Source organism: Gigantopelta aegis, chromosome 3, assembly GCF_016097555.1.
Source record: "Gigantopelta aegis isolate Gae_Host chromosome 3, Gae_host_genome, whole genome shotgun sequence".
NCBI classification, from domain to species: domain Eukaryota; kingdom Metazoa; phylum Mollusca; class Gastropoda; order Neomphalida; family Peltospiridae; genus Gigantopelta; species Gigantopelta aegis.
Window position 1 is genome coordinate 43095791 of NC_054701.1, and position 12497 is coordinate 43108287.

General features: G+C 38.9%; 1 protein-coding gene across 1 annotated transcript in view; it reads right to left on the minus strand.

The window, feature by feature from the left end:
* LOC121368075 (RNA helicase Mov10l1-like) overlaps positions 1-11652 on the minus strand; it is a 30852-nt gene extending 19200 nt beyond the window's left edge. Inside the window, exons 1-6 of the mRNA XM_041492606.1 lie at positions 11605-11652; positions 5111-6012; positions 4545-4625; positions 2025-2142; positions 952-1050; positions 468-614 (exon numbers count right to left, since the gene is read on the minus strand). Of these exons, the coding sequence (XP_041348540.1) occupies positions 468-614; positions 952-1050; positions 2025-2142; positions 4545-4625; positions 5111-5922 (1257 nt within the window). The 5' untranslated portion in view covers positions 5923-6012; positions 11605-11652. The remainder of the gene's footprint in view (positions 1-467; positions 615-951; positions 1051-2024; positions 2143-4544; positions 4626-5110; positions 6013-11604) is intronic.
* Between the last annotated feature and the right edge of the window lie 845 nt (positions 11653-12497).

Sequence of the window (12497 nt, forward strand, 5' to 3'; positions counted from 1 at the left end):
TTGAGTTAACTCCCTTGAATAGTGACTTAATTTGTGTGATTTACCCCATTGGCAGCTGTAAAATGTACACTGAAAATGATCTAGAATAAAGTCACATATGAACAATGTTATTCTTGTTTTTGAATAATGTTTGGAACACAAGTAGGAATAACACTTTTTACTTGTTATTAGAACTTCAAACTATATACTAAAATAGATTTAAACCATATACTGTCAAACTTCGATTTAACTCGATCTTGAAGGGGATGAGGAAATAGTTCGAGTTTCGGGAGTTTGAGTTTTCAAAATTAATATATAAGTAAGTGATATAATGAACGTTGATGTATTTTACAGATGGCAAAACATCATGTTAACCTTTAAAACACAATCATATAAACCATGTAGCCCACAGTTAACAATTTAATTTAATAATAATAATATTAATAAGTTAACCTGTAAAGTACAATGCATAACGAGAGAGAACTCACCTCATGAACGAACCCCTCGTATCTGGGACCGCCCGGGTCAACTGGACATGAGAGAAGAATTTTGTCACCCATCATGACGGACGGTCGACCCTCGGCCAGACCCGGAACAAGCAGGGCCAAGTATTGACCGCACGGTCTCAGACACACCTACAATAACATATTATTAAAAACCATATATATAAACCACAGGTACTTAGACATGCCTACATTTACAATTTTAAATATCTCATACATATCACAGGGCTTTCCATAAAACTTTTTTTTTCTTAAATCAAACTTTTACTAGTTAAATACAAACATTTGGTTTATCTAATATGTATATGAAAAAAATGAGTTTTGAGTTTAAAATTTAGGGTTTTTTTCTTTTATGAAAGTTAGTTAACTAATTTCAAACTGGTTATCAACACATCTGATACTGATAATAAAATAATTGCATTTCTTGCAATTTGTGCACACCAAAAATTCAGACTGACAGCAAACCTACCCGGTTCATATCAAATTCCTGGATGTTGATGTCTTGTTGGATTTCTTCAAGATGTAGCAATGTGGAGAAACGCTGGATGTAGTTAGCCAAGCAAAGATTCTATAAAAACAGACAGATACCAAATGAAGCCAAGTAATGGTACTCAGAGAAAAGGGACATAACTCAAGGGACTGACAGAATTTTTTGTCCTTTACGAAGACAACCCTGCAATTAACCGTTAAGACTACTGGATTAATTTTTGACAAAAAACATGTTGAGTGGGTACACTTTTATAATTTTTACTCACATATAGTCACTTAAATGTTTTAGAAATACATAACGTTCATAAACCGGTACCGGCTCCTACCCAGAGCAAGTTTTAACAACTCAATAGGTAGGTGTAAGACCACTATACCTACTTCTCTCTCACTAACTTACCACTAACCCTCTGTCCTGGACAGACAGCCCAGATAGCTAACTGGATATAAATATGAAAAATAAGTATAAATGAATGAAATGAATACGCTACTTAAAATGAGAGATGACAACTAATCACATTTCAGTTCATTCAACTTAAGACTTCTGAGCCCCTTTCCATGAAGCGATCCTAATGCTAAGATCACCTTAAGTGCACAACTACCTTATAAAAATTGTGTCATCAAAGATGGCATCCAAAGAATTTAATATTTTCGCCCATTATGGCAACAGGGCTCAAACTTAAGAATTTGTCTCCAACAGCAATTTTTAAATGAATTGCTATGGGTGAAACTGTCCACTGACGGCAATTTTGAGCCTGCCTATGACAAAAAAATTTTAAAGTTATTTTGCTGTATGTAGAGTGAAATGTGAAAATATTAAAATATTGACATATTATGTACACCAGGTGTATACATTTTTGCCACTGTTGAGGAGCTTTAATTACTGACGGCACAAAAGTGCCATTGGTGATGATCTCTACCTACAGCAATTTATATCTCAATGACGGCAATTGCCTTCTGTGCCGTCTTTAAGTTTGAGCCCTGTGGCAACTGAAGACTTAAAAAAACAAAAAAACAAAAAAAACCTGCACCAAAATAGTTTCTAAAGTTTCTCACCTCTGCCAGGTAGGGTGCTATCTGTGTTAGCTCCTCTTGGTCCAAAACACAGTTCCTCAGATGGCTGCTGACAGGGTACTGGGGTAAATGCTGTGGTAATTTCACTTTAGCGGCAAACCTGACAAAATGATACACGGTCCAGTTCAAAATCATACTGATTAAAGAATGACAATAGGACTGGATTAACATTACTGCAATATATACTGATGGAAATAAATAAAGGAACACACGAGTAGTAACATCAAATGTTGACTACAACCAAAATCCTCGTCCACAAGTATCAGGAAATTAACCGTGTTACTGGACGTCAACCCCACAGTACTGACATGCAGTACCACAATATATCTGTGTATTTTATACCTACAACAGCAGTGAATTACATTTGGTCTCAAATACCATGTGTTCCCTTATTTCTTTCCATCAGTATATATAATATGATTAGAATTGTACACACAGATATCAAAAAGGAAATGTTTATTTCATGACACACATAATATGTAGGTAGAATTGCTTATATATAAAAGATCCCTTGCTGCTGCTGGAATACTGTAGCAGGTTTCTTATGAAGGCCATGTATCACAATTAATAAATGTCTTGACATCCCTCAGCCAATGATTACTTAATCAATGTGCCTTAGTAGTGTTATTAAACAAAACAAACTTTAACTTTTGTAACCAGTAGTAATTATGTCACTTGATCGACAGAAGTAAAGCAACATCCTGTTATCTCCACATGGCTATTCTGATTACTAATTAACAAAAATTGATCTTTTATATATGTACTTTCCTTAACACAAGATAGCACATGCCACTGTCTTTTTATAAACCAGTCATGGTATACAAAATGGCAAATAACCCAAAAGGTCCACCAGAAGTAATTGATCCACCTTTAAGTATTTAACCACTGAGCAAGAACGTATAGCCATATGGTCTTGGTATATAGATGGCCATTGCAAAAAAAAAAACCAAGACCCATGTTTATAAATCTCTGTTATGACATCATATGAATGCAACTGGTATGTGTTGCTATAATTATGTGAAAGTCTCAAGACATTATTAAAGACCTGAGTCAACACTTGAAAGTGTTATAAGAATGGGGCTTGCTACAGTGTTTGACAAATGTTTAAAAAAGTCACTAGCCGTGGCATACAGAAACTTTGGCTAGTGCCCTATGTATTACCATAATAAGCTGACAATTTCCACTAGCTCAGACCAAATATTCACCTGCCGGGACCAAAAGATAGTGGATTTGTTCAACCATGAACTACAATATATAAAGCTTTATAAAATTATATGTACATCACAGTTGAATGCAAGTACATTACCCTCGCCCACTACCAACCCTGGTCGGGCTGCTTGTGCTCTCTTGCCAGGGCTAGCTCTGGGTGAGTAAAAACATTTCACCAAATTGTTTATTAAACTTTAAAAATTGCAGAAATCAACAGTTATTTTCTTTAAAATGTCAATTATTACATAAAATTATTTTGCCAACTGCTTTCAAAATTTGCAATTGGCGAATTTGGCCAGTTCCAGAGCTAGCCTTGCTTGCACTTGCCAAGTGTGGGTGGTCCCCTCTCCCACCCATCCCAACCCCCTTCCTGTCCTGGACGAAGGAGCCAGCATAAGTTGACACCTGCCAAGTGTGGGTGGTCCCCTCTCCCACCCATCCCAACCCCCTTCCTGTCCTGGACGAAGGAGCCGGCATAAGTTGACACCTGCCAAGTGTGGGTGGTCCCCTCTCCCACCCATCCCAACCCCCTTCCTGTCCTGGACGAAGGAGCCAGCATAAGTTGACACCTGCCAAGTGTGGGTGGTCCCCTCTCCCACCCATCCCAACCCCCTTCCTGTCCTGGACGAAGGAGCCAGCATAAGTTGACACCTGCCAAGTGTGGGTGGTCCCCTCTCCCACCCATCCCAACCCCCTTCCTGTCCTGGACGAAGGAGCCAGCATAAGTTGACACCTGCCAAGTGTGGGTGGTCCCCTCTCCCACCCATCCCAACCCCCTTCCTGTCCTGGACGAAGGAGCCAGCATAAGTTGACACCTGCCAAGTGTGGGTGGTCCCCTCTCCCACCCATCCCAACCCCCTTCCTGTCCTGGACGAAGGAGCCAGCATAAGTTGACACCTGCCAAGTGTGGGTGGTCCCCTCTCCCACCCATCCCAACCCCCTTCCTGTCCTGGACGAAGGAGCCAGCATAAGTTGACACCTGCCAAGTGTGGGTGGTCCCCTCTCCCACCCATCCCAACCCCCTTCCTGTCCTGGACGAAGGAGCCAGCATAAGTTGACACCTGCCAAGTGTGGGTGGTCCCCTCTCCCACCCATCCCAACCCCCTTCCTGTCCTGGACGAAGGAGCCGGCATAAGTTGACACCTGCGCCCTTGACAGACGTGTACTACAACAGCTGCACAAGACAGTGTGATTGCATTTTGCATTACCTTATGACCTGACATGACCTGCATGTATATGTATATGTATATGTATATGTATATGTATATGAGTACTCTACTAAATGGCACTTACATTTTGGGTTTCTGTCCTGGTATAAGCCAACCACTGCCCTGCTGATACTGCAATGTTTTCGACTGACCATAGTTAGGCACTCTGCAATGAAACATTATTATACTTTAAAAAAATATTAATGGCAGTATAGGCACATGGACTCTCATTATTGTATGGGGCCTCACTGGTCTTTGCCTGAATTAAAAAAAGTCTGAACCAGGATAACATTTATTCATATTAAAATTACTGCCAAACAGCTATATATAGGGGTGCAAACTAATTACTAACACATTTTTACATGGAATACAACTAATTTTGCTGGTAGAGAGAGAGAGAGAGAGAGAGAGAGAGAGAGAGAGAGAGAGAGAGAGAGAGAGAGACAGAGAGAGAGAGAGAGAGAGAGAGAACAAAACACCTTTTAACATACCCCTATACCACTGAGGTTTTGGGCATGTCTATCCCGGGCCTGGCCTCTGGGTAGGCAGTGGTCTGGTTCGGGACAGAATAGGAATGGACCTGGGCTCGAACTTAACGGCGGCCCCTGCCTCCCATCCCCACAATATGATATTTTCCGAACCAGCCTTCACCTGTTAGTGGACAGTGGTACTATACTGACAGCTCTCCAGGACAATTTGCCCTGATGACTTTCAATGGCTGTCACTTTGACGAAGTTTCGCTTGCTCGGCCGGTACCCGTTCAAACATGCCGACTGTTCGTAGTAGACTTCTCCGTCGATATACCCGTGGTCCTCCATCGCCGCTGAGATCACTCCCTCGAAGGTCCACGATCGCAGTGGTTCAACATCCACAGCGTACCTCTTATTATCATCATCTTCTCCTCCTCCATTGTTTCCAGTTTCTTCTTCTTGTAAGTCCCCCTCGAACCGAGCTGTCACCCAGTCACCTCTGTGAGGTGTGTATCCGTTGAGGCAGTCATCAACGTCGAATTCGATGTTGTGGTTGATCAATCCAGTTTCCTCTCCAACGTGCGTGACTTTTCCAATAAAAGCAGTTTTCTTCTCATCGGCGCTAGAATCCTCCTCGTCTTCCCACCCTTTTGAGGTTATCGTCACCGATTCTGCATGCCAACCACCATTCTCGTGCTGCTGCTTAGCAACAATGTAAACAACATCACCAACTTTGGGCTCGCTTTTGCCTGCAGACAGAGCACTGAAGCTAAAATATATTTCTCCGTCGATCAGACCCTGCCCGCTGAAAACGTGGGTGACAGTGCCCTCAAAACAACGGGTCTTACAGCTGCCAGTGTCCGTGCTGTCAATATCGAGTAACCATGGCAACTGATTACCACTGGCTTCAAGACTTGGGCTCTCTCTGTCATCGTCATCATTGTCCTGACTTTGTAACAGATGACCAATTAGCCGACTCAACACAGAAAACATGTTTCTCTCAGTCAAGAAATCAAATGACACTGGTCTGTACAGTTATCAGTTATCATCTTGGTACTCAACCAAGATTGCACCCATGGACATCTGTGAAATTAAAATGAAAGGGATAAGAAATTCAGTGATGCTATAACTGAACTATATGCTGCCAAATGATTGTTATTTTATCTTTACTGCCATAAAATAAACATGGTAAGACAGTTGTTACCAGTTAAAGCCTATCGCAGACCTTTGCAACAAGGTGCAATATACAATATAGACAGTGTTGCATTGTGTGCACTAGCCTGCGGTGGAATTTTTGTTGCAACTGAAATTGCTCTGATCAAACATTTGACTTTATTGCATGTTTTGACATCCAATAGCCGATGATAAGATAAAAATCAATGTGCTCTAGAGGCGTCGTTAAATAAAACAAACTTTACTTATTGCATGTAATTGTATTCTGTTGCAAAAGTGTGCACCTTCAGTGCGACAAAGTATCGATGTCATAATTTAAATTATCAATGATACTGATCACATGATAAAAAGTGGCAGCCTCCAGGAGTATGTGCAGTACCAAAAAGGAGGACAAAATATAAGTTTAATTTATTATTTTATGAATTATTTTTTGTGCTTAAGCAAATAATTTATTTAGGAAATTATCAGAGTGTAAATAACGAGAAAGTTCCACTTTAATAGTAGTGTAGTCACTGGATTCCCAGTCAAAGGGAAAGGTGGGCACCCCAGCACCATCGCTTCCTAGCTGTCTTAGAAGCCAAACTTGAGCAAAGAACATGATTATATGAACATCTAGATCTAACAGCTTGCAAGTTGACTGTCACCATTTTGAATGACATTAAGAAAAAAGTTTTGTTTAACAACACCACTAGAGCACAATCATTGGCTACTGGATGTCAAACATTTGGTCACTCCATTGTTCATAATGCAGCAAGGGATCTTTTATATGCAGACAGGAAAGCACATGTATACCATGGCTTTTCACCAATTGTGGTGCACTGGTTGGAACGAGAAACAAAACCCAATCAGTTGAACGGATCCACTGAGGTGGTTTGATCCTGCGATGCAAGTGCCTTCAAGCAAGCACTCAACTGACTGAGCTAAATCCCGCCCCATCTTGTGATCATTGCGACAGTCTGTCCCATCATTCTATAAAAAATATATTTGTAAATAATAAAATATACTATTTTTATGTGTAATTTAAAATAATCAATCGACTTGTAGTAAATTCCATAGTACGAAAAAAGATTTTCGCTAGATGAGAGGGACTAATGACTCCGACTATAGATTACAATTGCTGATTCTTGCATATAAATTAGCCCGAGTTCTCGGACTGTAAGAGAGCTAGACGGACATTTGGACATAAATATGCTCTCATTACAGTCAGAGACCAACCTATTTTTTGGCAATTCCTGACAACCAAAAAGTTGGCAAAGATTACTGCTCTAATACCACACCAATCCTATGTTTGACGTCAAATACCTTTACATAGATCATTTTCGAGTTAACTGATAAAACAAAATCCACATATTAATCACTAATACACATACTACAGAAAGAAATCCGACAGCACCCATATTGAGCTAAGCTCCGGACAGCAGAATTCTAAGTTCGCCGACCTATATCGTGACGTTGCGTCACATGATCGCCCACTCAGCCATTCTGTCTACTAGGCGGAATAGCCCAGTGGGCGATCATGTGATCTACGTCTCGAAATAGGTCGCCGAGCTTTGTAATTATGTCGACGGAGTGTCACGAAGCATAGCTGAACATGGGTGCTGTCGGATTTCTTTTTGTAGTATGTGTATTAGTGATTACTGTATAATACTTTATTTTCGCGTGGAATTTATTTTCACGTTTTTCGCGTGTGAATGAAATCCGTGAAAATATATTCCACGCGAAAATAAACTTTTTATAAAGGCCGACAAAAAAAATAAATAATATGTAGTCTTGTTCAACTATACCACATTAGTTTCCGATGTACGAGGCTAGTAGTAACAAAGCGGTGCTCCCTCCTGTCACGGAACAAACCACAAAACACAAAAGCTGTTTAAAACTTTAAATCAAGAACACGATTGTAAGTACATACATGATAATAAAACAATACTAACACTAAAAAGCTTTATGCTGTTTTCCTTCGCATGTGCTAGCGATCAGTTAATCGGACAGAGTCTACACATGTTCAACGACGGAAGTAAACATGCATTATCACAGTATATTAAAAATGTGGAAGTGAAAAAATCCGGACTGGGCTATGTTCAAATGTTTCACAATTTTATTTTTATTTTTGGCCTGTTAGCCAATCACAAACCGTTTTGAAATAGTATTTTGACGGCAATAAATATTGTTTCAATCATACTTAAGTTACTGAGTACTAGTAGCTTGTGCCTGCAAATTTCATTTCGTTTGTTTTCGGTTTTTGTTTTTATAACAATTATAAGGACAATAAAGTCTTGATTGGTTAAAGCAGGAAAACTATTGTTTTATGTGTATAGCACTCGTGTGTACATGTAGGATTAGTTCTACAGATTAGCGTAACAACCAGCAAAACTAAGTTCCGTTTTTAAAACAAAATTATTGACATCTGTACTTCGGGTTTTTTATTGATGGGGGTTGGGAGATTCGCGAAAATAAATGTTCGCGAATTGACCCATTTTCATTAAATCGCGAAAATTTGATCCCGCGAAAATAAAGTATTCTACAGTAATATGTGGATTTTTTTTTTATCAGTTAACTCGAAAATGATCGATGTAAAGGTATTTGACGTCAAACATAGGATTGGTGTGGTATTACAGCGGGAATTTTTGCCACCTTTTTGGTTGTCAGGAACTGCCAAAAAAATACATAGGTTGGTCTCTGACTGTAATGAGAGCGCATTTATGACCAAATGTCTGTCTAGCTCTCTTATAGTCAGAGTACTCGGGCTACATATAAATATACATGTATGTGTGGCTCAAGAGTAACAAAAAAAAAATTGCTTTGCAATCACACAATTTAAACTGCATGGGAGGAAGTTGCAAAGGTCTGCGATGGGCTAACCAAAATTCAGTCACATCAGCTATGGAATTAGAGACTGCACCGGAAGACTGGTAGCGCCACTCACATCTGTTACACCATTGCCGAATGCAAGGTTTGAAAAGCACATGTTAGTTAACGTCTATAAAACATTTGTTTAATATTGGAAGAATACCAGTACTTGTATCAGGTATAAAATACATTGATAAAACTTTATAACAAATATAGAACTCGTTTTACTTGCCACTTTACGTTTTATTCAGTGGCAAAGTGAAAAAGTAGCGATATCGCATTTAATTATTGAAAAATAGTGGTGTTGTCATTATTGCAAGTATTTATTTTTGCGAGGTAATTAAATTTAATTTATTACTCTTGCAGTACATGACAAAATTTAGATGTTTTGATTTATTGTATAACTGTGATCGCCCGTTAACAACATCTTCCTGTTTGTCGGTTTACTACTATCCAAGATGGCGGATATTTGTTTACATTTTCAATGATTTGTTATTATGAATACATTTATTGTGGCCCTGACACATCTGTTGTTAGGGAATCACATAAAAATAATCCCTATAACCACATCTTTATAATTAACGGATGTAGGACAAAATGTCACTGGAAAAAATGTCAAGTCAAAATATCAACTATTATTAATATTAATATTAAAGTGGAAGGAAGGAAATGTTTTATTTAACGACACACTCAACACATTATATTTTACGATTATATGGCATCAGACATATGGTTAAGAACCACAGATATTGTGAGAGGAAACCCGCTGTCGCCACTTCATGGGCTACTCTTTTTTGATTAGCATCAAGGGATCGTTTATATGCACCATCCCACCGACAGGATAGTACACCACAGCCTTTGTTACACCAGTTGTGGAGCACTGACTGTAATCAATTAAAGGGGTACCCAGGTAAAAATGTCAACTTTTTCATTATACTTAATGTGTAAAAAAACCTTTTTAAAATCCTAACCATGTATTCTACGACTTTTCGTTTCACCAATTAAACCACTGTTTGCACACCTTTGACAATGACAGCACTAAATGTGTATATAATTGTCTCAATAACACAGCATGGGTGCTGTAAAAAAAATTAATGCCACTAACTTATTTTTAAAAAAATCAAAAACCATACAAACAACAATGAAGCATTCTCTCTAATTATTCCAAATTTTGTAATTATGAAGAAACTCGATTTCCCAAAACCTAACACATACATCTGTTATCTCTCTTGTTCTGTCCTTCTTTTCCTCTCTCCCCCTCTTTCAGTCTCACTTCTCTCTATCTCTCATATAACACACACACACACGTTGACATTTTGACAGAGATACAACATTAATGGTACACATTTTGTCTTCTTACATATTGACCATTGACCTGTATATATCACTTTTTCCATGGCCGACTGATGCTCTTTACTCTGTACAATTAAATGCTGTGATGTGTGTAACGAATGAGGAGTTATATGTAGCACATGACGATGATGGTAATGTTCATTTGTAATGCACAAATGAGTTTTATTACATTCCACATGTTGTATGATATGCTTATGCAACAAAAATGGCCGTTTTCTTATGTTGAACCCTTTTTGGTGGTGGCTGGGTATTATAAAAAAGTTTGTTTTATTTAACGACGCCGCTAGAGCACATTGATTTTTAATCTTATCATCGGCTATTGGACGTCAAACATATGGTCATTCTAACACTGTTTTTAGAGGAAACCCGCTGTCGCCACATAGGCTACTATTTTTTTCGACAGGCAGCAAGGGATCTTTTATTTGCGCTTCCCACAGGCAGGATAGCACAAACCATGGCCTTTGTTGAACCAGTTATGGATCACTGGTCGGTGCAAGTGGTTTACACCTACCCACTGAGACTTGCGGAGCACTCACTCAGGGTTTGGAGTCGGTATCTCAATTAAAAATCCCATGCCTCGACTGGGATCCGAACCCAGTACCTACCAGCCTGTAGACTGATGGCCTGCCACGACGCCACCGAGGCCGGTGGGTATTATAATGACCAATTAGTCGATTATACTGGTTATATTAATGGAACTGAAGGTATTTTATTTGAAAATAATGAATACATTCCTACAATTTTGAGTGTGCCAAACATTTTGGGGTTTTATTTTCTTTTTGCAAAACGGAGTTACCTACCCTGATTACAAATGTTTTATTTTGGGGGTCAGGACTAATTGAATTTTTATTTTTTTTTGAATTTTTTGTATTCTTTTAAAGGTATTTCGGTATAATATCCGCCCGGTCCCCTCCATTATTATTTTTAGTTAGGGTTGAGGGTTAGGGTTAGGGTTAGGGTTGAGGGTTAGGGTTATGGCTGGGGTTAGGACTAGGGTTGGGGTTAGGGTTAGGGTTAGGGTTAGGGTTAGGGGAAGGGGGGACCGGGCGGATATTTTTCCGGTATTTCTTCATTATAGCAAAAAATCAATATCATTCTTGTCATATTTAAAAAGTGTCCGCGGTCCCTAATGGAATAAAGATGTTCACGGAAAAGGGTATAACCATGCTAGTTTTATAATTATTGCTTATTAAGAAGTGCACGAAGATTAAGTTGACATGGAAAACTGGAACTGAATGACTAACATTGTTTCAATAATGGAATGCTTGGAATTAGCCTTTCATTACTAAAACTATGACTAACCATGCACTGTTCAAACTTTTCCCTAAAATGTTCACTGTCCCAACGTTGTGACTCGTAAGTTACGCCTTTGTTTTTCGTGGTAACGGTCTATAATTTATATCTCGTAATTTCCAGAACATACAGTATCTCGGACTACCAGAAGTTCAAAGCACGGACGTACTTGTTAGTCGATTGTCCACAGGTGCGTGTGTGTGTGTGTGTGCGCGCGCGCGTGTGCGCGTGTGCGTGTCTGTCTGTCGGCCATTTATTTATTTATTTACTTATTTCATCATCATAACCACCATCAACCACCATCACTACAGGCACGGCGGAGCGGGGGGGGGGGGGGGGGCATGATTTTTGCATAATTGATCACCCTGGTTTGGTTTGGTTTGTTTTGTGTTGTTGATTTGTTTTTTTGTTTTTTTGGGGGGAGGGGTCATGATCCATGAATTGTTCCAACCAGCTACAGTGCTCTAAGAATGATACACCAAAGACTGCGGTATGTAATGTCCTGTCTATGGGAGAGGGCACAAGAGATCCCTTGATGCTTTATTGGGGCAAGTAGACCCAGCTAGCTTATTTGGCGGAAAAGGGTTTTTTCTCTCTTTCTTCATTAACCTGATGTTGAAATAATAACAATACTTTAAAATGTTCTAACATGTTGTTAAACAAGCATTCCTTTCTGTTCCTTCGGGTCAATTTAATGATAGAGTTACACGACAATTAATTTATAAATTGTCTCACTGACTTAAATTCAACAAAATATTGCCTAGAAAAAAAGAGATATATTATATGCATTTTTAATTTGTTCCAAAAAAGTACTTTATTCAATCAGATCCATTTTTTTTTTTTCGCATTTGATAGAATAAAATTAAAGATATAATTTGTTGTTCACTTTAAAATGTTTGCAA